The 22964-nt window shown below is 44.2% G+C and overlaps 1 protein-coding gene across 4 annotated transcripts in view; it reads right to left on the bottom strand.

Annotated features, from left to right (window-relative positions):
* Positions 1-1039: 1039 nt before the first annotated feature.
* The window catches only part of IL20RB (interleukin 20 receptor subunit beta), a 33095-nt gene continuing 11170 nt past the window's right edge, over positions 1040-22964 (bottom strand). For 3 of the 4 annotated variants that reach the window (XM_012451150.2, XM_012451151.2, XM_012451152.2), the window contains 4 exons: positions 19909-20033; positions 17335-17485; positions 14119-14261; positions 1040-4869 (listed from right to left, as the gene is read on the bottom strand). In XM_012451150.2, coding sequence (XP_012306573.1) covers positions 4759-4869; positions 14119-14261; positions 17335-17485; positions 19909-20033 — 530 coding nt within the window. In that variant the 3' untranslated portion in view covers positions 1040-4758. The remainder of the gene's footprint in view (positions 4870-14118; positions 14262-17334; positions 17486-19908; positions 20034-22964) is intronic. The other variant, XM_012451153.2, reaches the window with a different exon arrangement.

Raw genomic sequence — 22964 nt, 5'->3', positions numbered from 1 at the left:
TAACGTAGTTTTTTTGTTGTTGTTGTTGTTTAATTTTTTCAATGAGGTCCAGTGAAGGAACCAGGAACACGTACCTCCTCCACAATATGAGGATTCATATTTGCTCTTGGAGATGTTTGCAGGTCCCTGAGAAGGCGCCTTGCTCAGTTCTTTCTCCAAAGTCCTTAATGGGGTTATACAACCTGGTCTTGCAACCTCTTGCTGGGGGAGACAAGAAAGATCAGTGTTTTCCTTTTGTGAGCCTCATTGTCCCACCTCTGGCAAGGATACGTTTTTCCAGGTTTTGTTACTGTTGCTGAAGAACCTGGGAGTCCCAGGAGCCAGAAGAAAAAGCTGTAATTTGGGGCTAACTCTAGTGTTCCAATTCCAAATTTCACAGGCTGGGCAGCACCCTGGTTCAACATGAGCAATCAGCAGGCTGACTCCTCCCTACTGACCTGTGCGGGGGCTGAGGAACACCCCTGTAAAGTCCGTCTAGTAAAGGGATCCTAGAAATAGGAGACACAGAAGGGAAAAAAATATCAAAAAAAAAAAAAAAAAAGTCTATTTCTGAGAGAAGGGAATGGCAGCGTGTAGGAGAGATCAACAGACAGAGAGAGGCCAAGGTCCCAGCAGGGAGGGCGAGCCATGGATACAGCGTGAAGCCCCAAATCATGAGCTTAGGACAAATACAGACACAGAGCGAGGAGAGGGTGGCTGCTAAATTCTAACTTCACCAGTGACAGTGGAAGTTTGTTAAGGACCAAGCCCGTGGAAACTGTGTAACTGAGTTATTAAATCTAGGAAACCGGCCTGAGCTTTCCTTTCTTCATCCAGGAAGCCCAAGGAGCTAGTCAGTGAGAACAGAAAAAAATTCCAGCACTGACCACAAGGTGGCGCCAGACACCCGTGGATGTAATGGGGTCTTCCCCTCCTGGTGGGCTCCAGAAGCTGGCGATGGGATCAAGCCCTCCAAATTCAAAGGAAACCGAGAGGTCTGCACCCGAGAAAAGTTACTCTACCCTAAGAATAATATACAGCACACAGAGAATAAGAAAAAAAAGTCTTTATTAAAGAGATGGGGAGGGTTGGCCCAGAGACTAGATCAGCAGTCTGCAATCCTTCTGTGAAGGGAACTTAAAAGACTTTTCCACGGAACCCCTTGACAGGACAAGGAGAGCAAAGAGTGGAAAGTCCGGACGTTAAGGGGCGGAGAGGAGCCTTTAGAGGAGAAGAAATGCCTTCTGACTTATGGATTTACATTTACTGGAATTCTTCATTGACAAGATAAACGAGTCAGTAAGCCCAGCAGGATTGAATAACAAGTAGAAATGCATTCTATCAGATTCATCTTCTCTGAGAATGCATTGTGGTAGCTTTGCTCTTGTTGGGTGCCATGGACTAATGACTTTTCAAATGTATGGTATCAATTGTGCCAGCCAATATTCTCCTTCTGGTGCTTATACTGTCCCAACTTTGGCCAGGAGGAGCCCTGTATAGATTGTTCCTTGTGTAATTTTGAATGACCCTTCTTTAACGCTTTGCTTTCTGTCCAAAAAAGGTATAAGTGTTCTACGATCACCTTGTACCTTTCAACCCCAAACTGACATGGCATTCACTATTGGTGCCAAGAAACTTTGGCTCCTTTGAGAGAAAACTAACACTAGAAACCAAAATCTTAGAATTAAGATGCATATGGAGGTGACATTTCTCCTGGGCCATTTCAGTGGGAAAAAAAAAAAGTCAAAATATTTTTAATATAATGTTTCATAAAGTCATGACTTCATATTAATATATTTGATTCCATTCCAACAGTGCCCTGTTCTTACTGAAATTGGGAGTCTACAATTAGCCTTCCTTGTCACTAATCCTGATATCTAGATTCCTATCAAAATATACAAAATATATATTATTTACTTGCTTTATCTGATAAGATAATAGTTGAAAAAATACACTGTCAATACAAACAGTATAAATACTGAATAAAGTTTTTGTTTTAGACTACATACACCCAAGGATTTGTCGCCAAGTTACTTTGTTTTTTTGTTTGTTTTTTCTTTTTCACTTTACTTCAATGCCGTTTTTCTGGCCACTGTCGCCAAGTTACTTTGTTCTATAATCACTCATGATCTCTCACCCATGTGGCTATGTGGGGACTTATCCAACAGATAGTTTTGGGTCCATTGTTTCCATCCACTTTCATTGTGAGGAGGCTGCAGCTTCCCCTCAGCCCCTGTTTTCTGCTCTATCTTTTCATTTTACCGTGACTTACAAATTACCAACATACTAACTAATTCACTTAATAATAATACTTGGTTACTGTGTTATTACTTTTCCCTTACCCCATTGGAGTGTAAGCCTCGTGGAGCAGGGATTTTACTCACTGGACCCTGGCAGTTGTACCCTGAAGGCAGGACTAAGAAAGCTGGACTTGATTCTGGGGGCCAAGGGGATTCTACTGGGTCAGGCTGCAAGAGACAGTCTTCACTGAAACAGCAGAAGCCGCTCTAGGCTGCTCCCAGATACTCATTTCCCCCGACCACCACCACCACCACCACAAGTACTTCCCCCAATTCCTGCAGGACTCAGTGAGAGGCTGTGAAAACAAAGCAAGCCAGTAGTGCTGAGCCTGGGCCCCTAGACTCAGTGATTGGGCAACTGGAAGGTTGGAGCTTCTAGAAAAAAAGTGTGGCAGGAAGCTGTGCCTTATGATGAGGTGACCTGGCTCCTGGTTTGCCCAGAGAAGTTCCAGTTTATACAGCTGTGGTCCTGCTGTAATTATGAATCGTATTCCTTTTCACTCATGTGAGTGTCCAGCCGTAGGGATAAATGCATTGGAGGGGAAGGGAGGAGGGCTGGGACTCAGGATAGAAGTGTTCCAGGGGAGAGGGAACGGTCAGCTGTAGAGAAGGCAGCCCCTCCACAAGTGGGGGTTGGCAGGTCTGCTGCGTGGCTGGGGCACCATAAAGGCATGTTCAGGACATGGAGAGACACAGAAGAGCCAAGAGAAATTTCTGTATACCTGTATATGCCAAAAAACGGATGGGCACTGGGACTAGTTGTGAGAGACTCAAGCAGAGGGAGGTGGAGTCCTTTCTTGGTTCTGGGCCTGGGCTGGGGCAGAAGGATAGTGCCCCTCACCACCCCACCATAAGGGGGAAGGAAGAGAGAGGAGGGAGGGTGATGACTGGTAGAGTAATATGGTCTTTGTTTTTACAAACTGAAAGTGTGTTTCCAGTTTAGGTCAAATATACGATTAGCACACACTCTAACAGACAACACAGAGAAGCATACAAAATAATCAAAGGAAAAGAAGGTACAGGTCTGCAGCAATCACATGCTCCTGGAGAGACCGCTCCAGGTGGTGAAGGGCTGTGGCCTCTGGAAAACACTCAGTTGATGCAGTTAGACTGTCCCACCACTGGGCTGGCTGGAAAGAGTCCAGGAAGCGGGGGTGGAGATAAACCAACTCAGGTTCCTGAGCTTTGAGAGGGTTAGAAGGCAAGGTGCAGGCCCTGCTCATCAATCCCTTCACCCCTCAACAAGTTTCCTACCCCCATTCCTTCTCTGCTGTTGGCTCTTTTCTTTACCTGGTAGGGGAGAGGGGTGGGTAGAGGCTTCCAGAGGTAGGTCCTAAATGAGCAGACTAAGATGGGCTGGGGATACCCTGAGTAAGCTGTCAAGGAAAAGCGGGTCCCCCAGGGATTTCCTGTGGGTTGGGGCCTCCAGGAAAGGCCTAGGGTCACCCTGACCAGGTGAGGCTTATGCCAGCTGCCTCAATTGGGGTTCCCAGGCAGCCCTGGGTTCTGGAGCAGCCCTGGGGCTGCTCCTCCCCTGCCCACACCCCCACCCCCAGTCCTCTTGACCAAAGGTGTCCTTTGGAGCCTCTCTGGACTTGAAGTTGACAATGTACCTAGAACTTTAAAGACACTTTTGGGCAGGGTGGCCCCTTTTTATTTGCTAAATTCTGTACTTTAGCAGCTCTACCGGAAAAATGGAGCACAACAAACATCGCACACATTACTGACTTCTGCATTCTCATCGCATTGCACACACACATTTCACCTGCTGTCTGCAGTGTGCACGCTGCCAACACTTTACAGTAGTTCATGGATCCGCTGTGTTCATGCACATCGCATTTTCAGTGCAGCTGTGACCTTCCTCCAGGTCACCTATTGTAGTGCTCGCTGAGCCAGTCACCTCTGCACCGGCATTTGGCTTGAAGTGAAATCAACACCATTGCTCCCATTCTTCCTTTTCTCTCAAGGATTCTTCTGGGAACGTGGGCTGTCCAAGCCACCCAGTGTGTAGAGTCTTTGATCATTCTTATCACACATTTGCATCCTGCTCTCCAGAAACACGGAATCAGTCAGACTGTAGATTGTCACCAGTTCCCTCTAGCCTCGAAAGTGTGGGATGTATATATGTGTACATGTGTGTGTATATAGAGACTCTGTGTGTGTGTGTGTTTAGCAGGTGTGTAGTTAATTCCCCCATTACAAAACGTAGGACCGAAGGGATGAGGTTACTTTTCCCAGGGTTGCTTAGCCAGCAAATGGCAGCCCTCAGCCTAGAGGTCACATCTCCTAACCCCCAGTCAGTGCTCTGTTAGACAAACCAGTCTGCCTCTGATGGATGCTTCTAGATGTGTAGACAACAGGCTCTTCCTACTTCTCTCATCCCTTGGTGGTGGAGGAAAACAGAAACACAACTTGTCCCCTCATGGTTTCCATGTCATGCAGACCAGGTTCTCAGCTTCACCTGGGTCCTTCCCCAAGCCTATGTGATCCAGGCCCTGAAGATTTCCTCAGAAGACATCACGGCCATGGCACAGGGATGGACCTCTTCCCTTCTGCAGCTGATTAACTTCTGGGGTGAATTGGTTATTTTCTGAAAAATAATTTTCATTAATATTCATTAGAGGATAGTAGTAGTAATAGTAAAAAACATTATTAAAATTTTAACTATTTGATTAATTAATTTCCAAGCAGCAAAACAAAAACAAAAAAACAATTTCAACCCCTCCTCAGATCAGTGGCTTCCAACATTTGCTAAGATCATCTCCCTGCTCACTACCTACAGTTCCCTTGAAGTCCTGCTTGGTCAGAACTCCTCACTCTAAGACTCTGGCCCACAAAAACCCAAAATGTAATTCTGGTTTAAAAAAAAAAAATTTAAAGGCAGGCTTGATGGCTCACACCTGCCTTGGGAGGCTGAAACAGGCAGACTGCTTGAGCTGAGAAGTTACAGATCAGCCTGGGCAACATAGTGAGACTCTCTCTCCACAAAAAATAAACTAGCCAGATGTGGTGGTGCATGCCTGTGGTCCCAGCTACTCGTGAGGCTGAGGCAGGAGGATCAGTTGAGCCTGGGAGGTCAAGGCTGCAGTAAGCTCTGATCACGCCACTGCACTCCAGCCTAGGTATGAGAGCGAGACCCTGTCTCAACCACAACAACAAAACCCTAACCATCTTTCACCAGAGAGCTCTGAGAATTATGACCTGGTCTGAGATGCTTTATGAATGCCACCCAGCATGGTGCCCAATATACAGAGGATGTTCCATAAACGGGAGTCCCTTCCTTATTCAAATTTCAGGTTCCCGCCATCTTTTCCTAGTGGCCCCATTACATAATCATTACTAGTTATAAACATGCAGACATCAACTTTTCAAGTGGACTCTCCCACCTGTTACTCGCCTGCTCACCTCTGCCAAAATCTCTAGGTTCTTCTATAGTTATCTCTCTCAGCCCTTCCCCTCATCACTCCCAAGGGCGACACAATGGTTTCCTCCACCTCAGTTCCCCAGGAGACATCAGCTTCATTGAGCCAGTCTTCCTTCGTCCTTATTTGCAAAGAGGCAGCTACAGAGGCGCGTTCTTGGTGTCCATGGGCAAATGCCAACAGGAAAAGACAACGCACACACAGCGCTCACTAAGCATGGGCGTTAGTGTGAGCCCATGACTTGCTGCTGCGGTCAGGTTCTCAGGACGCTCACTCCCTACATCTGCAGTGGTCATACTTGATTTTTTTTTTTTTTTTTTTTGAGACAGAGTTTCTCTCTTATCGCCCAGGCTGGAGTGCTGTGGCACGATCTGGCTCACTGCAACCTCTGCCTCCCAGGTTCAAGCGATTCTCCTGCCTCAGCCTCCTGAGTAGCTAGGATTACAGGCATACGCCACCACGCCAGCTAATTTTGTATTTTTAGTAGAGACGGGGTTTCTCCATGTTAGTCAGGCTGGTCTGGAACTCCCGACCTCAGGTGATCCGCCCACCTCGGCCTCCCAAAGGCATGAGCCACCACACCTGGCCATACTTGATTATTTTTTAAATTCCAGAACAGTGCTATCCAATAGAAATATAATGTGAGCCACATATGCAATTTTTTAAATCTAGTAGCACATTTTTAAAAGTAAAAAGAAACAGGTGGAACTAATTTTAACAATACATTTTATTTAACAAATATATCCAAAATATCATTTTAACATGTCACTTAAAAATGACAGAAGGCCAGGCGCGATGGCTCATGCCTGTAATCCCAGCACTTTGGGAGGCCGAGGCAGGCAGATCACAAGGTCAAGAGATCAAGACCATCCTGGCCAACATGGTGAAACCTCGTCTCTACTAAAAAATACAAAAATTAGCTGAGCGTGGTGGTGCGTACCTGTAGTCCCAGCTACTCAGGAGGCTGAGACAGGAGAATTGCTTGAACCCGGGAGGCGGAGGTTGCAGTGAGCCAAGATCACACCACTGCACTCCAGCCTGGTGCCTGGCAACAGAGCAAGACACTGTCTCAAAAAAAAAAAAAAAAAAAAAAAAATTTTTTTTTTAAATGACAGAAATATTTTATATCCTTCTTTTATTCTGTCTTCAAAATCCATTCTGTATTTTATATTTAAATACATCTCAATTTGGACGAGCCACATTGCTGTGTCTAACAGTCACATACGACCAGCGGCTGCTGTATTGGACAGTGCAGCTCTAGCACATTAAAGTAAAACAAACAGCAAAATCTCAGATTTTGGAAGGTGCAAAACTGTGGTCCCACAGTTTAGAGCTAATTTTGAAGCAAAGCTGGGCAGATTTGTAAAATTTGAATTCATTTTTAACATTTAAAAATCAAGAGATCTCATACAAATCTGGATTTCTGGGCTTCTCATTTAAAACCTGGAGATCTGGCAGCACGGGCTCACACTTCCTCTTGCTAGCAACCTGCTGTCACTGAGAAGATGAAACATATTTGCCATGATCCCCAGCCCCCTCCCTGTTGAGCTACATTCATTACACTGCACATTCTTTCCTTTTTCTTTTATTTTTCTTCTTTCCAGTACCCATGTGGACTCAGAGGCATCTGAGTTCACAAACTCCACTTTCTATGAAGCACGCAAGGTCATACTTGGATGGTTCACTGAAGAATTACTAATTTGGGCCATTTTTATGCTTGCTACCCACATTACAGTAGAATGTGACAGCAAGAAGAGAAAGAATAAAGTGAGTCACAGGAAGGAAACAGAGCCCCTTTAGCACCAAAGCACCCATGCCCATGAAGCAATTATGGATGAAAGACAAGGAAAATAAACTATATTTTTCAAAGGAGAATATATACTTGGCAGAATTAATATAATTTTCCTTGCATATATAGTTTTGCTTTAGACTGCTAACTTGGTGATATAAACTTTAATGGAAAAAATTCTTAATGTCGTATTTCAGAGAACAACCATCACCTACTATAAAATTTTAGATGCAAACACGAAATGTTTCCGATTTAAACACAAACTCGGTAGACCTTTTTGAAGAATTGTCAGGGATTTCTGATTGGTAATTGTCCATGGTTTAGTTGGAAAGATGAGTTGGCTTTGCAAGGATGGCTAGAAATCACTTTTTAATAGTTTGAAGAATTATCTTTAAGAAACACAAATGTAGAAATGCAGCTAGGCTATGCCAAAGTCATGGCGGAGAGAGGGGAGGTGGCCATGTTGATTCACAGCTCAAGAATGCGTTTGGGATTTAACGGACACTAGTGATCTGCCTCTCACACAGCACTGTGGGGAAATTTGTCCACTTTAAAAATCTTGGAATGAAATAAGAATAAAAGTTAAAAGCCTTATGGAAGGGAATGCACGTAGGAACAGACATCAGAATGATGTAGGAAAAATGATAACAGAGAACAAGGAAGCAAAAGGTAGTCGAGGGTGGTGATGTCTACCTGTCGTGGATGACATTGGTCATACTGTCATAGAGTCTTCCAGTCTCTGGTCTCATCTAAGCTATTTCATTTCCTCTAAAAGCTGATTTTAGGGTGTGGCTCAAGATGCATCAGGATTCTCAGGAGATCTTACCAGTTGAGGACTCTTCTTGTACACCTGAAATCCTATAAGTTATTGACCCTTTACATGGTTCTTTCCCTGTTCCTCACTAACAAGGCACTGGGTCTTGGGAAGATCTTCATACCTCTGATCTTGAGGTAGAAAGAAAAACTCTTCTATCCCCCTGATAGAATTAGAAGAGAAAAAATAAGAGAGACTAAGGGTAAGCATGGGCAGCAGAGTTAAGAGAGAAATCACAACAGAAGACCACTTGGTGGAGCCCAGATGAGGAAGGCTGAGCTTTTTATCATTTTGAAAAAGAGGTGCTATTGACATGCCTCAGCCAGAAATGCTCCCTACCATTACCATTGCTTTGGATTAGATCAAGGAATTCCTCTTTTATTGCAGTTTTCTACTTCTACTTATGTCAGAGAAGCACCAATCCGACCAACGCTCCTCACGTAACAACTTTTAAAACTGACCCAGACATTAAAAACAGATTCCTTAAAGCATGGTAGAGCAACTGAAAGTTCATGCTTGGAAGAAGAGAATGTCACCCTATGAGTTTTCCATTTTTCACAGCTCCTTGCCTGAAGGCAAGTCCCACCTGGTGCCATAAAGAGTCACAGTCTTACTGTTTTGAAAAAGCCAAAAAACAGACTGGTGCAAACTCAGAAGTTAGAAAGTAAGAGAAAAACATCCCAAAAAGGAGAGAGCCAGAAAAGGGGAGCTACAAATTTTGTACATAAATTCTGCCCAAATCTCTGATTGACCTTTGAACTGTGTGAGGTGCAGGTGTGGGGAAAGCGTCTACCAGTCTGTCTAAGGCTAAACAGTCTAATCGACATCAACTGCCTAATGCATAGGAGACCAAAGTTGCGTCTTTCATCCAAACTCACTGCTTATTAAAGCAAACAAATGAAAAAAAAAATCAATAGTTTTCAGAGGAACATAACAGAATCCAAAATCTCTATAACATATTGTTGACTGTATCCAGACTATAATCCAAAATCACTAGACATACAAAATGTAGGAAAATGTGACCTATACCAAATAAGAAACAATCAATAGAGGCCAACTTTGACATGCCTCACCTAGTGAAATTAGCAAAGATTTTAAAGTAAAGCAGACAAAGGCATTAAAATTATGCTCAAAGACATAGAAGAAAATATCCTCATAATAAATGAGCAAATAGAAAATCTCAGCAGATATCTACTATAAAAAAGAAACAAATGGAAATTCTAGAATTGAAAAATACAATATCTGAAATTTAAATACAAAATTCACTAGATGTGCCTAAAATCAGACTGGTGATAACAGAAGAGTCAGTGAACAAGAAGATAGGTTAATAAAATTATTCAATCTGAAGTATAAAGAAGAAGAAAAGTTGTTTTTTTATAAAAAGAAATGGAGCCTCAGGAATCAATGGAGACAATATCTGAAGGTCTAACATAAATAAAATTGGACGCACAGAAGGAGAGACGAGAATGAGATTAAAAAAAAAAAAAAAACTAAAGAAATATGGGCTGGGAGCAGTGGCTCACATCTATAAGCCCAACACTTTGGGAGGCCAAGGCAGAAGAATATCACTTGAGCCCAGGAGTTCCAGACCAGCCTGGGCAACATAGGGAGAACCCCATCTCTACAAAAAATAAAATAGTTAGCCATGGCCAGGTGCAGTGGCTCATGCCTACAATCCCAGCATGTTGGGAGGCCAAGACAAGAGGATTGCTTGAGCTCAGGAATTCAAGACCAACCTGGACAACATAGCAAGACTCTGTCTCTATCTAAAATTTAGAAACTAGCTGGATGCAGTGTTACATGCCTGTAGTCCCAGCTACTCAAGAGGCTGAAGTGGGAGGTTCACTTGAACCCAGCAGGTTGAGGCTACAGTGAGCCATGATCACACCACTGCACCCCAGCCTGGGTGGCAGAGTGAGGCCCGGTTTCTAAAAAAATAAAAAGAAAAAAAATGGCTGAAATTTTTCCAAATTGTAGCTTTAAAATAAATGCATTTACAGATTCAAGAAGCTCAATATACTATAAGCAAGATAAATATAACACAAACCCCATCTAGGTATGTTATAATTTAACAGGTGAAACCAATGGTAATTTTAAAGCAGCGAGAGAAAGAGAACACATTTCACATAGGGGAACGATGTTAAAAAAAAAAATCATGGCTGTTTTCTTATCAGAAACAATGCAAGCTAGAAGACAATTAAACAATACCTCAAAGTAGTAAGAGAGCTGGGTGCAGTGGCTCTCACCACTGTAAGTCCCAGCACTTTGGGTGTCCAAGCAAGAGGATTGCTTGAGCCCAGGAGTTTCAGACCAGCCTGGGCAACATAGCAAGATCCTGTCTCTGTTAAAATAAAATTTTATTATTTTTGAAATGTTGTAATTAATATTTAAAACAAAAATAAAGCAGTAAGAAAAAAAATCGTCAACCAAGAATCCAGCAAAAATATCCTTCAAGAATGAAAGCAAAAGAAAGACATTTTCAGATAAAAGAAATCTAAGAGAATTTGTCACTAGCAGATCTATATTACTAAACCTTTAACAAAAAAAAAAAAAAAGAAAGGAAGTTTTATAAAATAACAGGAAGCCATACCAGATGGAAATGCAGATCTCAGAAAAGAAGAAAGAGTTCCAGAAATGGTAAATATGTGGGTAAATATAAAAGATTATTTTAAATACCTTTAGAATATATATGACTTTGTAAAGCCAAAATTACTCCAAGATTCTTACATTTCATGTGAAATGATATAACGTTAATTCTAAGTAGACTGTGAAAAGTTAAGAATATGTATATTGTAACTCCTAGGACAATCATGAAAAAACAATGTGAAGAAGAATAACTAAAAAGTCACTAAAGTGAAATTCAAAAAAAAAAATTAACCCAAAAAGAGGCATAAAAAGAAGAACAGATGGGGAAAAAAGAAAAAGAAAAACCAAAAAACAGAAGAAACAGAAAATAAAATCATGGGCCTAAATTCAACCATATCATTATATTAAATGTTAATGGAGGCTGGGCACAGTGGCTCACACCTGTAATCTCAACACTGGGAGGCCAAGGCAGGTGGATCACCTGAGGTCAAGAGTTCAAGACAACCCTGACCAATATGGTGAAACCCTGTTTCTACTAAAATACAAAAATTAGCCAGGTGTGGTGGCATGCACCTGTAGTCCCAGCTACTCAGGAGGCTGAGACAGGAGAACTGCTTAAACCTGGGAGGCAGAGGTTACAGTGCGCCAAGATCATGCCACTGCACTCTGGCATGGGTGACACAGCGAGTCACTATCTCAAAAAAAAAAAAAAAAAAAAAAAAAAACTAATGGACTAAAAATACCAGTTTAAAAGTAGAGATTGTCAGAATGGATTTATACCAAAAAATCATAACAGAAAAGACTATATGCTGTCTATAAGAGACACACCTTAAATATGAATATACAGATAGCTTTAAAGTAAAAACATGTTTAAAAAAAAAAAAGAGATACCAAACAAACAGCAAAAGCAAAAAAAGGATATACTGATATCACACTAAGGAATATTATCAGAGATAAAGAAAAACGTATCATAATGATAAAAGACTCCATTACTTGAGAAATCATAACAAGATATGAATACATTGAAATGTCAAAATGTGAATATGCTTAAAACAGAGCCTCAAAATAGGTAGGGAAAATTTGACATAAAGAGAGAAATAGGCCAGGTGTGGTGGCTCACGTCTGTAATGCCAGCACTTTGGGAGGCCAAGGTGGGCGGATCACCTGAGGTCAGGAGTTTGAGACCAGCCTGGTGAAACCTCCGTCTCTATTAAAACTACAAAAGTTAGCCAGGTGTGGTGGGAGGCACCTGTAATTCCAATTACTCAGGAGGCTGAGGCAGGAGAATTGCTTGAACCAGGGAGGTGGAGGTTGCAGTGAGCTGAGATTGCGCCACTGTACTCCATCCTGGGTGACAACAGTGAAATTTTATCTCAGAAAAAAGAGAGAGAGAGAGAGAGAAACAGACACACCAGCACTCATAGAGGCATTTGATATCCTACTCTCAATATTAAACAACTATACAAAAAAATAATGACAAAGATGATCTGAACGATACCATGAAACATTTGACCTAATTGATATTTATAAAACACTTCCCCAGTAACTGCAGAATACATATCCTTTTATGCTTCAAGGTACTTTGAGGCCCTCAAGTTCTTGCTGAAGGATAATAAAGACCCACCCTGCTCCCCTGCGTTTGATACATCCCATTGCCTTTATGCAGAGCAGTAAGCCATTCAGTCATTCAGAGAAGGATGGAGGGGGAACTGATCAAAAGGACAATGCTAAGCTTTATGACAAGAAATGAGTCAATAAATTTAAAGCCTTAGAACAGTATCTGGCACTTAGCCCTGTACTAGTATCAGCTAAAGTCGTTATGACTACCTGCAAGTACAGGAGAGAAGGGAGATCTGGCATTAGGATAACAGAGTAGAGGGGTGTCCTAAAGACTGAATTATAGGGAGAGTTTTTCCTCCTGTGTAGGGAGAGAAAGCAGGGCCACAGAGATGTCACAAGAATGACTCCTTTCTTTTTTTTTGCGATGGAGTTTCGCTCTTACTGCCTTTGCCCAGGCTGGAGTGCAATGGCGCAATCTCGGCTCACTGCCACCTCTGCCTCCCAGGTTCAAGTGATTCTCCTGACTCAGTCTCCTGAGTAGCTGGGATTACAGGCATTCGCCACCACAACTGGCTAATTTTTTGTATTTTTAGTAGAGATGGGGTTTCACCATCTTGGCCAGGCTGGTCTTGAACTCCTGACCTCTTGATCCACCCACCTCAGCCTCCCAAAATGCTGGGATTACAGGCGTAAGCCACAGCACCCAGCCAAGAATGACTCCTTTCAGAGTGACTCCAGGCTGATAAGGAGCTATGAGCATGTACAAGCTGCAGGTAGTTCTGGCTTTAGTTGCTTTCCAGAAGCTGACACTGGCTCCCTCCTCCCAGGGGAGAACTGTGAGGATTCCCTAGGGTGACAGGGATGGAGCTTTTTGATTTTGTTTTTGTTATTTTTGTTTTGTTTTGTTGCACGGCTTTGTGTGGTTGACGTCTGGGGGCTGGGGGGAGACATCTGGGGAGGCAGCCAGAGAACATGGGGAGCTGTTGGAGGCCTGCTTTTGCGTTTCCCCCACCACAGCATGGGCGTATGGGTCCTATACCCACTGGAGAGACCCAGACCTGTGGCCCAGGACCCTCAGGAGTAAGATAAGAATTCTGGCCTTATGAGGATCTGAGAATACAGGTAAGCTTCCCTAACCTCAGGCAGTCACTATGAAGATCCAGATTGCTGTCCCTTCACCACCCCACCCCACCCCACCAAGATCAAAGCACAGACCATGCCTCCCACATACATCTTCTTCACTCTGAACAATGAGGATTTGGCATGTGAATTGAGTAAGTTGTGTTGGAACAGGTCATTGGGTGTAGTTGCTGTTACAGTTGTGGGAAGAGGCCAAGATGCTCAGCAGGCCAGTCTGGAAGGGTAAGACCGTGCAGGACTCCTGCGATACTGAGCATCCTGGGCTGGGCAACACATCTTCTCTCTTTGCCATCCCAGGTCCTGGGAGAAAGCAGAGGTGGCCTGCCTCAGGGAGGCCACCACGCTCTGGAGAAAGGAGATTTATTCCAGTACCTCTAGTTAGAAGTGAAGTCTTTTACAAGTATTCCTCTCCCCTCTCTGTGGAGATGCCTATAATCCACCATGGAAATATGTGCCCATGCCCAACTGAGGCCCAAACGACATCTGGTCAGTGTCATAGTGAAAGAAATAAAGAACTAGATCTATTACCAAGGTGTCTGGGAGGACCACCACGGGGCAACAGGAGTACTGGAGCAGCCGGCCCATTTTCCAGATGAACAGTGGCACGACCACAAGGATCAGCATGAAGCCAACAAAGGCAAACAGGGCCAGTGCCAGCGGAATGCCCTCTCCTGGAAACAAAAGATAAAAACAGGCTTAGAAAACAGCAGTGAAGATTAAATCTTCGATCCTGAGCCTCCCCCAGTTTCCTGGAGTTGACTCTGCACATTGACCAAGACGGCAGATACCAAGATCCTGAGATTTGATGTGTGCTTTAGTGACCAAAATTACCACCATTAAAAGCATTTTTCTAGAATCCAGATTAAGGCATGGCTTCCAGAAAGCCCCAGGGAAGATTAAAATCTTTTTCTTGTGACATGAAAGGGAGGAGCATCATGTGTGAAGCCAATAGCTGTGTTAGCACGTACCTTGGCGCCACTGCCAGGAGGAAGGCAGAGTGCCAGGCCCTGGACAGGATGAGTGGGAGGTACTGAAAGAGAACAGCACAGAATGGGGCTGGGCGGTAACTCAAAACAAAGTGTGTTTCACAATTCACTCTTGGCATTGATTCATGTTATAGAGGAAATGGTTCAGAAAACAGTCAGATAATAACTACAAGATATGAAGCCCCCATTTTGTGTGCTAGGATTACTATGGCCTTCCAGAACTATGCTAGGGCCTGGACATGTAGTTGCTTGTTCTTCACAATGAGTGTGAGTATCCCTGCTTTTATAGAAGAGGAATCTATGCTCAGAATGGTTAAGTGACCTACCCCAGGTCACCCAGGTAGGACTGGCTCTGAAGCTCACAGTCATTCTACCAATAAATGTAGCAGAAAAGGTTAGATCTGAGCATCTGGAGATGTGGAAGAGGGGACAGGTTATTTTCCCATCTCTCTGTTCTGTGTAACCTTGAGCAACTCAATTAGCCTCTCTGGCCCAGGCTACTCACATGCAATGTGAAGGGTATCCCAGTCAATGAGACTAGAATAGCTGGTTGACTTGTGGCTAGGGGTACTGTATATTATTTCAATGGTTTTGGAAAATATTTAGGGGATACACATCAAGAGATACACAAATGTTCATACCCTTTCATACACTCCTGCAATTTTTTTTTAATTTTTGAAGGTATATAGTAGGCGCAAATAGTTATGGGGTACACAAGATGTTTTGAGACAGTCATGCAATGTGAATAAGCACATCATGGAGAATAGGGCAGCCATCCCCTCAACCATTTATCTTTTAGGTTACAAACAATTCAATTACACTCTTTAAGTTATTTTAAAATACACGATTAGGTTATTGTTGACTATAGTCAACCCTGTTGTGCTATCAAATAGTAGGTCTTATTGATTCTTTCTGTTTTTTTGTGCCCATATCCCCACTTCTCCCTAACTCCTGAAATTTTAATTCCAAAAACTAATTCCACGGAAGGAAACAATTATATACATCAGTTCTTAGCAACATCTGAACTAGAGCAACAGCCTTTCATTTACATATATTGACATATACATATGCATTGGGTTTTGTTTCTGTTTTTTGGGTTTGTTTGTTTATTTGTTTTTGAGACAGAGTCTCACTCTGTCATCCAGACTGGAGTGCAGTGGCGCAATCTTGGCTCACTGCAACTTCTGCCTCCTTGGTTCAAGCGATCTTCATGCCTCAGCTTCCCAGTAGCTGGGATTACAGGCATACACCACCACGCTTGGCTAATTTTTGTATTTTTAGTAGAGACAGGGTTTCACCACATTAGTCAGGCTGGTCTCAAACTCCTGACCTTAGGTGATCCACCTGCCTAGGCCTCCCAAAGTGCTGGGATTAGAGGCGTGAGCCACTGTGCCCGGCCCTTTAAAAATGAGGTAGATCCATACGTATTGACATGAAAAGATGTTCCCAATATACTACTGAGTGAAGACAAGCCAAGTACAGAGTAGTAGGTACAATATCATCCCATCTGTGTATGTGAGCATTGTATCACACAGATAACCCCTGGAAGATTAAACGTCAAACTCACCAAAGGAAACCTCCTGAGTGGTGTGCGGGAGAATGGAGCACACTTGCTTACCTCTTTATTTATTTATTTATTTATTAATTAACATGAGACAAGGTCTCGCTATGTTGCCCAAGCTGGTGTCGAACTCCTGGACTCAAGCAATCCTTCCGCCTTGACCTCCCAAAGTGCTGGGATTATAAGTGTGAGCCACCATGCCTGTGGCCTTACTTTTTACTTTATATGCTTTGGTGTTGTTTGGATTGTCAAGCAAGCTTGACTTGTACGATTTTAAAAAGTAGTGTAAAATAGTAATCAAGAAATCCACATGAAAAATGTTATGGATATGATATTTGTGAAAAAGCAGACACAAAATGTGTATGTTATAGAACTACAGCATGTGCCTACACATGGCAATGACTGAAGGATGATGCCCTGAAAGAGCTGCGTGTGGTGGTTCAAACCTGTAATCTCAGCCCTTTAGGAGGCCACGGCCCAGGCAACACAGCAAGACCCTGTCTGTACACATAAAATAAATTGTTTTAGAAAGAAAAATAAATAAATCAGTGTACTACATATTTAAGATAATGATTAGTCTTTTAAAAAAGATAATATATTAGCTCTTTTTTAAAGACGAAAAAGCTATACACAAAAACGTAACTAGTGATGTTTGAGTGACAGATCATGGGATGTAGGGTCTTGTTTGGTTTTGCTTCCTTTCAAAGTGTTTTTAAACATTGTAGGTTTTCTGACTTTAAAATATTCAAGAGAAAAAAGTAATTCAAACAAGAGGATTCTCTAGACTTTCCCTAAGGTCCCTTCCAGATGAAAAAAGCTGTGGTGTTATACAATGTGGGCCACAGTCTTCAGATGGTCCAAGGTCTGACCCTCTGAAGCCTGTGGCTGCCTCTCCTGCAGCAGGCTCTGATTCACAGGCAGTAACCATCTGGTAAACCAGTCTTGCAACATCTGGCCCCAGGCCTAGGAAGCTTTAAGGGGGAAAGTGCTTCAGACAGCTGCTTGAGTAACCCCACCCAGCCCCACGGTGGACTCCTGCCTCTAGGGGAATCAGAGTGACATGCATACTTTCACCACAGAAACCTACCCAGCCTGTGAGGCAGGTCAGTGAACCAAAGGAACCCAGCAGGCCTCTGAGATATGCCAGGAGGGGCTATCACCTGTGCAGGGTTCCAGGGAGAGAGAAGCCATCCTTACCTTGCACCTCCACACATTCTGTCTGGCTGAAAGCGCTGTACCTCCCAATGGCCTTCACGAATGTCTGGGCCTTTACACAGTATGCAGCCCATGGCTCCATGGTTTCCAGGTGTACTGGAATACCCCCACTCCTCACCATTTTGACATGTTCCTTTGGGAGACCAGAAAACACAGTTAAACACAGAAAACACAGGGTGCTGTGGCTCACACCTGTAATCCCAACACTTTGGAAGGCCAAGGTGGGCAGATCATCTGAGGTCAGGAGTTCAAGACCAGTCTGGACAACATGGTGAAACCCTGTCTCTACTAAATATACAAAATTAGCTGGGCGTGGTGGTGGGCACCTGTAATCCCAGCTACTCAGAAGGCTGAGGCAGGAGAATCACTTGAAACCAGGAGGCAGAAGTTGCAGTGAGCCAAGATCATGCCACTGCACTCCAGCTTGGGCGATAGAGCAAGACTCTTTAAAAAAAAAAAAAAAAGAGAGAGAAAGAGAGAAAGGAAAAAGAAAACACAGTTATTCCCAGAAGGCAGTAGGACTGGAAAGGGCAAAAAGTGCCAGAGAAGGAAAATTGCAGATACTTCCTTTCTGGATGCACACAAATGTCCCCTCTCACTTATGCATGCATTCATTCAGGCACTCATTCATTCAGTCATATTTATTAAGCACCTACTATGTGCTAGGCACTGCTCTAGGCACAGGGACCTAGCATTGAACAAAATGGACAGTCTTCGCTCTCACAGAGCTTACATGGGGTGAGACAGACAATAAAAAAAATACACTTCAGGTGGTGATAATGGCTGTGAGGGAAAAAGCAAAGCAAAGAGATGGTGATGAGGAGGTACCATTTTAAACAGAGTGGTTAGAGAAGGCTTGTCTGATAGGGTAACATTTACACAGAGACCTGAAGGTTGAAAATCTGACTTGAACAGGGGCTTGACATGGCCATTGCTGCCAGGGAATCAGTGCAGTGGAGCCATGGGCAGCACCTCCTCACTCATCCACCCATCTGTCCATCCATCTGTTCACGCTTCCACCTCCATGCCCCTCCCTGAAGCTGTGTTCTACATCTGAGCCTGTGGAGGCTTGCCTGGACCAAGCCCAGATGACTCAGGGTACATGCTCCTTTCTTAACCCTGGCCCTGCCGGTTACCAAGGGTGGGGAGCAGGTTTCATCCCAGTGAATCTGAGGGAGCCGCATGCTTCCTCCTGCTCAGGTCCTGACCTATCCCCAACACTACTCCATCTTCCTGGCTGGCAATGTCATATCCTACAGTGGGGCCTTTCCTAGCAGGGGTAAATAGTGGAACCCAGTGTTACACCTGTCCACACCACCTTTCATGGAAGCTACCCAACCTACAGCCCTCGTTGAATGGGTGGTGGGGCACGTGCTCTGAGTCCAGACATTGCTATAAGATCAAGGATACCCTTGGCCTGAGAAGGGTCCAATCAGGGGTGAGCTGGCTACCAGAAACCCCTGAAGCTTGGCCTGATAAGACAAGCAAGACCAACTGGATTCTTCTGAGAATTTGGTCTTGGGAAACTGAATACCGAGAGCAAAAAGCAGGGATAAAGGAGAGAGGACCCAGTGAGGAGGAGTCAGGCCTGAGAGGCTTTGAGGGGGCTCAGGGGCACATCATAGGCATGAGTAGGGAGCATTGATGAGGGATCACAGCCTGGAATAAGCTGGGAAGGGGCCACAGAAAATGTGCAAGAGGTGGCACCAACCAGAGAGGAGCAAGGGCCATGGCTAAGCGAGGCTGCAGCCTGGCCCTGTGCCAGCTCTGCTCATAGATCTTTGAGAGCCCCTTATTGCACTGTATTAATCCTTGTGATAAAGCCTATCTTTGCTTGTGCTACCTGGAGTGGGCCTCTAAGCTTTGTCACCATATCAGCTTGGAAAGAGGCTCCACAGGTCAGAGTAACCCCTAGTTCCTGCTCATGCTCCACTCCTTTCACTGCTGCTGCTTCTCTGGCTATTCTCTCTGTGAAGGCTGGCCTCCCACCTATCCCAGGCTGTAGCATCCTTCCAAAGAAGAGGGCAGCACCCCACCTGGGCATTCTGCATGCCCACCTGCTCATAGTTAGATGGGTTTACTCATAAGCAGCTCCTGGCTCCTGCCTCTACCTCTGCACCTTGCCAAGATATATACCCTCAGGAGGTTTGTACCAGCCTTGTGTGCTTTTGAAATCATCCTGCTGATCTAGAAACCCTAACTGCTGCCCCTATATGGCTGAGGAGATGAGCTGAGGAGGGAGAAAAAAATTCATTGAAAAGATATTGTGGGTCCAACTAGGTTAGAGTTTAGGGTAAGGGGGAAGCCCCACATTTCAGCAGATCTGGCCTGGAAAGGCTCCCAACCAAGGCATGGAATGAACCAAGGCAGTTCTTTGGAGAAGAGGCTGATGGGGTGGTCAGCATACTCTAATCTTTTGCACACTTCGCCCAGGACGGCTCATCCCCAGGACACCCAGACAGTGAGCACTGCAAGGGCCAGCTTCCCTTGCTCACCCTCAGAGATCTGTGCTTTCTTCACGGAAGCCTGACCCAAAGGCCAAGGCTAGAGTCTCACCTCGGCACCAGGCTCCCTCCTCCAGTAGGCCACAAGGAACTCAAACTGGGGCCCCAGGTCCTCCAGCTTAATAACCAGGTGGAAGCCATCCTTGGTGATCTCCATCCCAGGTGGGGTAAGGATGGCTGTTGGCAAGATAACGGGAGAGTCAAAGCCAGTCCCAGACAAGACTGATTTCCCTGGAACACAATGACGGTGTCATCGGTGGAAATATGTCAGTCTCTGTAGGGAAGGGAGGGCGTCAGCTGTAGCTTCAAGCACATGGAAACATGTACAGAAATACTCTCCTCTACTCAGCAGGTGCTCAGTAAATGCTTTTTGAGTGATGAATGAATGAAAAAACAAATGATAAATACTATAATTCTCTTCCTTTTTAATCCTTTAACTATAATAAAGTCCACTGTTCCTTCTCCAGGAGGCACATATACACAAGAAAAGTGATTAAAAACTCCAGTAAACATTATATCTTGCTCTTTTAAAATTTTATGATCCATGCCCCTCCTCCCTCCACTTTTTCAGCAGAAATTCCTCCTCATTTTGGCTCATCTAAGTGAGCAGATGCTATTTTTTAATGCTTGCCAAATGCCTATGTGAGCTCAGGTCTATACTGAACAGTCAGGCCCAGTTTTTGCCCCTTAGGAATGAGCATTCCTGGAAGGGGCACATGCATTCCTACAACTCACATAGATCTGTGGCATGTATTAGCTACTGATTTGACATATCAGCAGATCAGCAGCCTGTGAATGGTTGGCCATTCTATTCTCAGCCCAATTCTATTTTTCATCTCATATCCTGATTAAGGGATGCTGGCAAGTCACCAGCTTTTTTTTTTTTTTTTTTTTAGACAGGGTCTCACTCTGTCACCCAGGCTGGAGTGTGCAGTGGCACTATCACGGCTTACTGTAGCTTCGAACTCAGGCTTGGGTAATCATCCCCATTAGCCTCCCAAGTAGCTGGGACTACAAGCACACATCACCCCACATGCAGCACTTTTTTTTTTTTTTTTTTTTTTTTTTTTGTAGAGATGGGGTTTCACCACATTGCCCAGGCTGGTCTTGAATTCCTGGGCTTAAGCAGTTCACCTGTCTCGAGCTCCCAAAGTGCTGAGATTATAGGAGTGAGCCAATGAGCCCAGCCCACAGGCTTTCTACAAATTCCAATACTCAACTCTAGAAATTACAGATTAACACAAACATCACTTTTCATACTGCGAGGTCAAGCAGAGAGGCTCACAGCCCCTGTGGATACCTTCTTATCAGCAGACCAAGAACAGAAGGGCCCACACAGATAGTCTCTACTCCCTGGTGACTGGCAGTGGAGTAAAACTTGCCTCTCAGATCCAGATACTGCAGGACCAGAAGGACCACCCTGATCATTCATCTTCGATGGGGAAGTAGGCTGGGATATGTTCTGGGCTAAATCTGCCTCCCCTGGAGTCAGTGGACACTCAGAAGAAAGGCAGTTCCTGGAGGGAGTTTTCAGAGAACAAAGCATTTCCTCCTCACCTCCCTCATCAGAGAAGTGTATATGCCTGGTTGTTGGAAAGCTACCTGGATAGGGGACAGGAGGACCTGGGAGTTCGGGGCCAACTGTGCAAAACACACTCAGTCTAGAGGCTTCATATGAGCACACAGCATCACTAGCACTACCTCTAAAACACTTCCAGAAGGAAAAGAGATATTTGACTCCTCGATTTTTCTGTCAAATATGATTTGAATTGGGTCTTCTGATCTCCATCTTCATTGAGAACAGAATTGGAGAAAATAATCTGAAGTTAAGGTTCAGAGGAGAATTGTTTGACAGTGTTGGGGCAGGAACCTCTGTTCTATGCATTCTGCATATTTATCTCATTTAATCTGCCCAGGAAGCGTTAGAAGGTAAACATTGTTCCTGTTTTACAGAGAGATTAAGTGACATGCTCAGAATCACATAATCTGCAGAATTTGAGCCCACTTCTTTCTACATTTCTGCTTCCCCTGTATGGGGTATTTTGCCTCTTTACTAGTGGATCTTAACCCTAGCTGTATGTGAAAATAATCTGGGGAGCATTCTAAACTTCCAGTGAACAAAATGCATGCAGATCATTTAAACCAGACTTTGGGGAAGGGCCCCAGGCATAAGTGATTCTAAAGCGCCCCTGTGACTCAAATGTGCAGTCAAAGTTAAAAACCTCTGTTCTCAATAAAGTTTACCTTTAAGAATAGGGGATCCTCAGCTGGGCGTAGTGGTTAACACCTGTAATCCCAGCACTTTGGGAGGCCGAGGTGGGCAGATCACCTGAGGTCAGGAGTTTGAGACCGGCCTAACCAACATGGTGAAACCCTGTCTCTACTAAAAATACAAAATTAGCTGAGCATAGGGGCACATTCCTGTAATCCCTGCTACTTGGGAGGCCGAGGCAGAAGAATCACTTGAACTCAGGAGGCGGAGGTTGCAGTGAGGTAAGATCATGCCATTACACTCCAGCCTGGGCAACAAGAGTGAAACTCCATAAGAGAGAAAGAAAGAAAGAGAGAGAGAAAGAGAGAGAGAAAGAGAGAGAGAGGGAGGGAGGGAGGGAGAAAGGAAGGAAGGAAGGAAGGAAGGAAGGAAGGAAGGAAGGAAGGAAGGAAGGAAGGAAGGAAGGAAAAAGAGAGTAGGGATCCTTTTCAGGATCAAGATCCTTAATTCAAGATTTTTCACATTCCTGGGGAGAAGTCTGAGTGGCCTTTTCAAATGGAAGAGGACAAACTTAATGCCCTTAAGAGATTATGATGCCCACCCACTGGCTTGGCTCACAGAGGGATCACATAGAACTCTATCTTCTGTCTTCCGATGCAAGTACAGACTGCTGTTCCTCAGCTCCCCCTGCAGCAAGCTCTTTTCCTGTTTATACTGGCCTTGTTAAGCACAAGGTGTTACAGAACATCCCAGCCCACATAGTTTTGTAGGCACTCCTTTATCTTTATATGAACCATGTCTGCTTTACAACAACAGCTGCCAGCCCTCCATCCACATTTTAAAGCCTGAGGTTTTCCAGGACCTTGTCCTCTCTTTGTCCTCAATATCTTGTCCCT

Source organism: Aotus nancymaae, unplaced genomic scaffold, assembly GCF_030222135.1.
Source record: "Aotus nancymaae isolate 86718 unplaced genomic scaffold, 86718_ANA_hifiasm-v0.15.2.pri h1tg000019l, whole genome shotgun sequence".
Lineage (NCBI taxonomy): Eukaryota > Metazoa > Chordata > Mammalia > Primates > Aotidae > Aotus > Aotus nancymaae.
The sequence above is the reverse complement of the archived record's forward strand: the minus strand, read 5'-3'. Positions and strand labels throughout refer to the sequence as shown.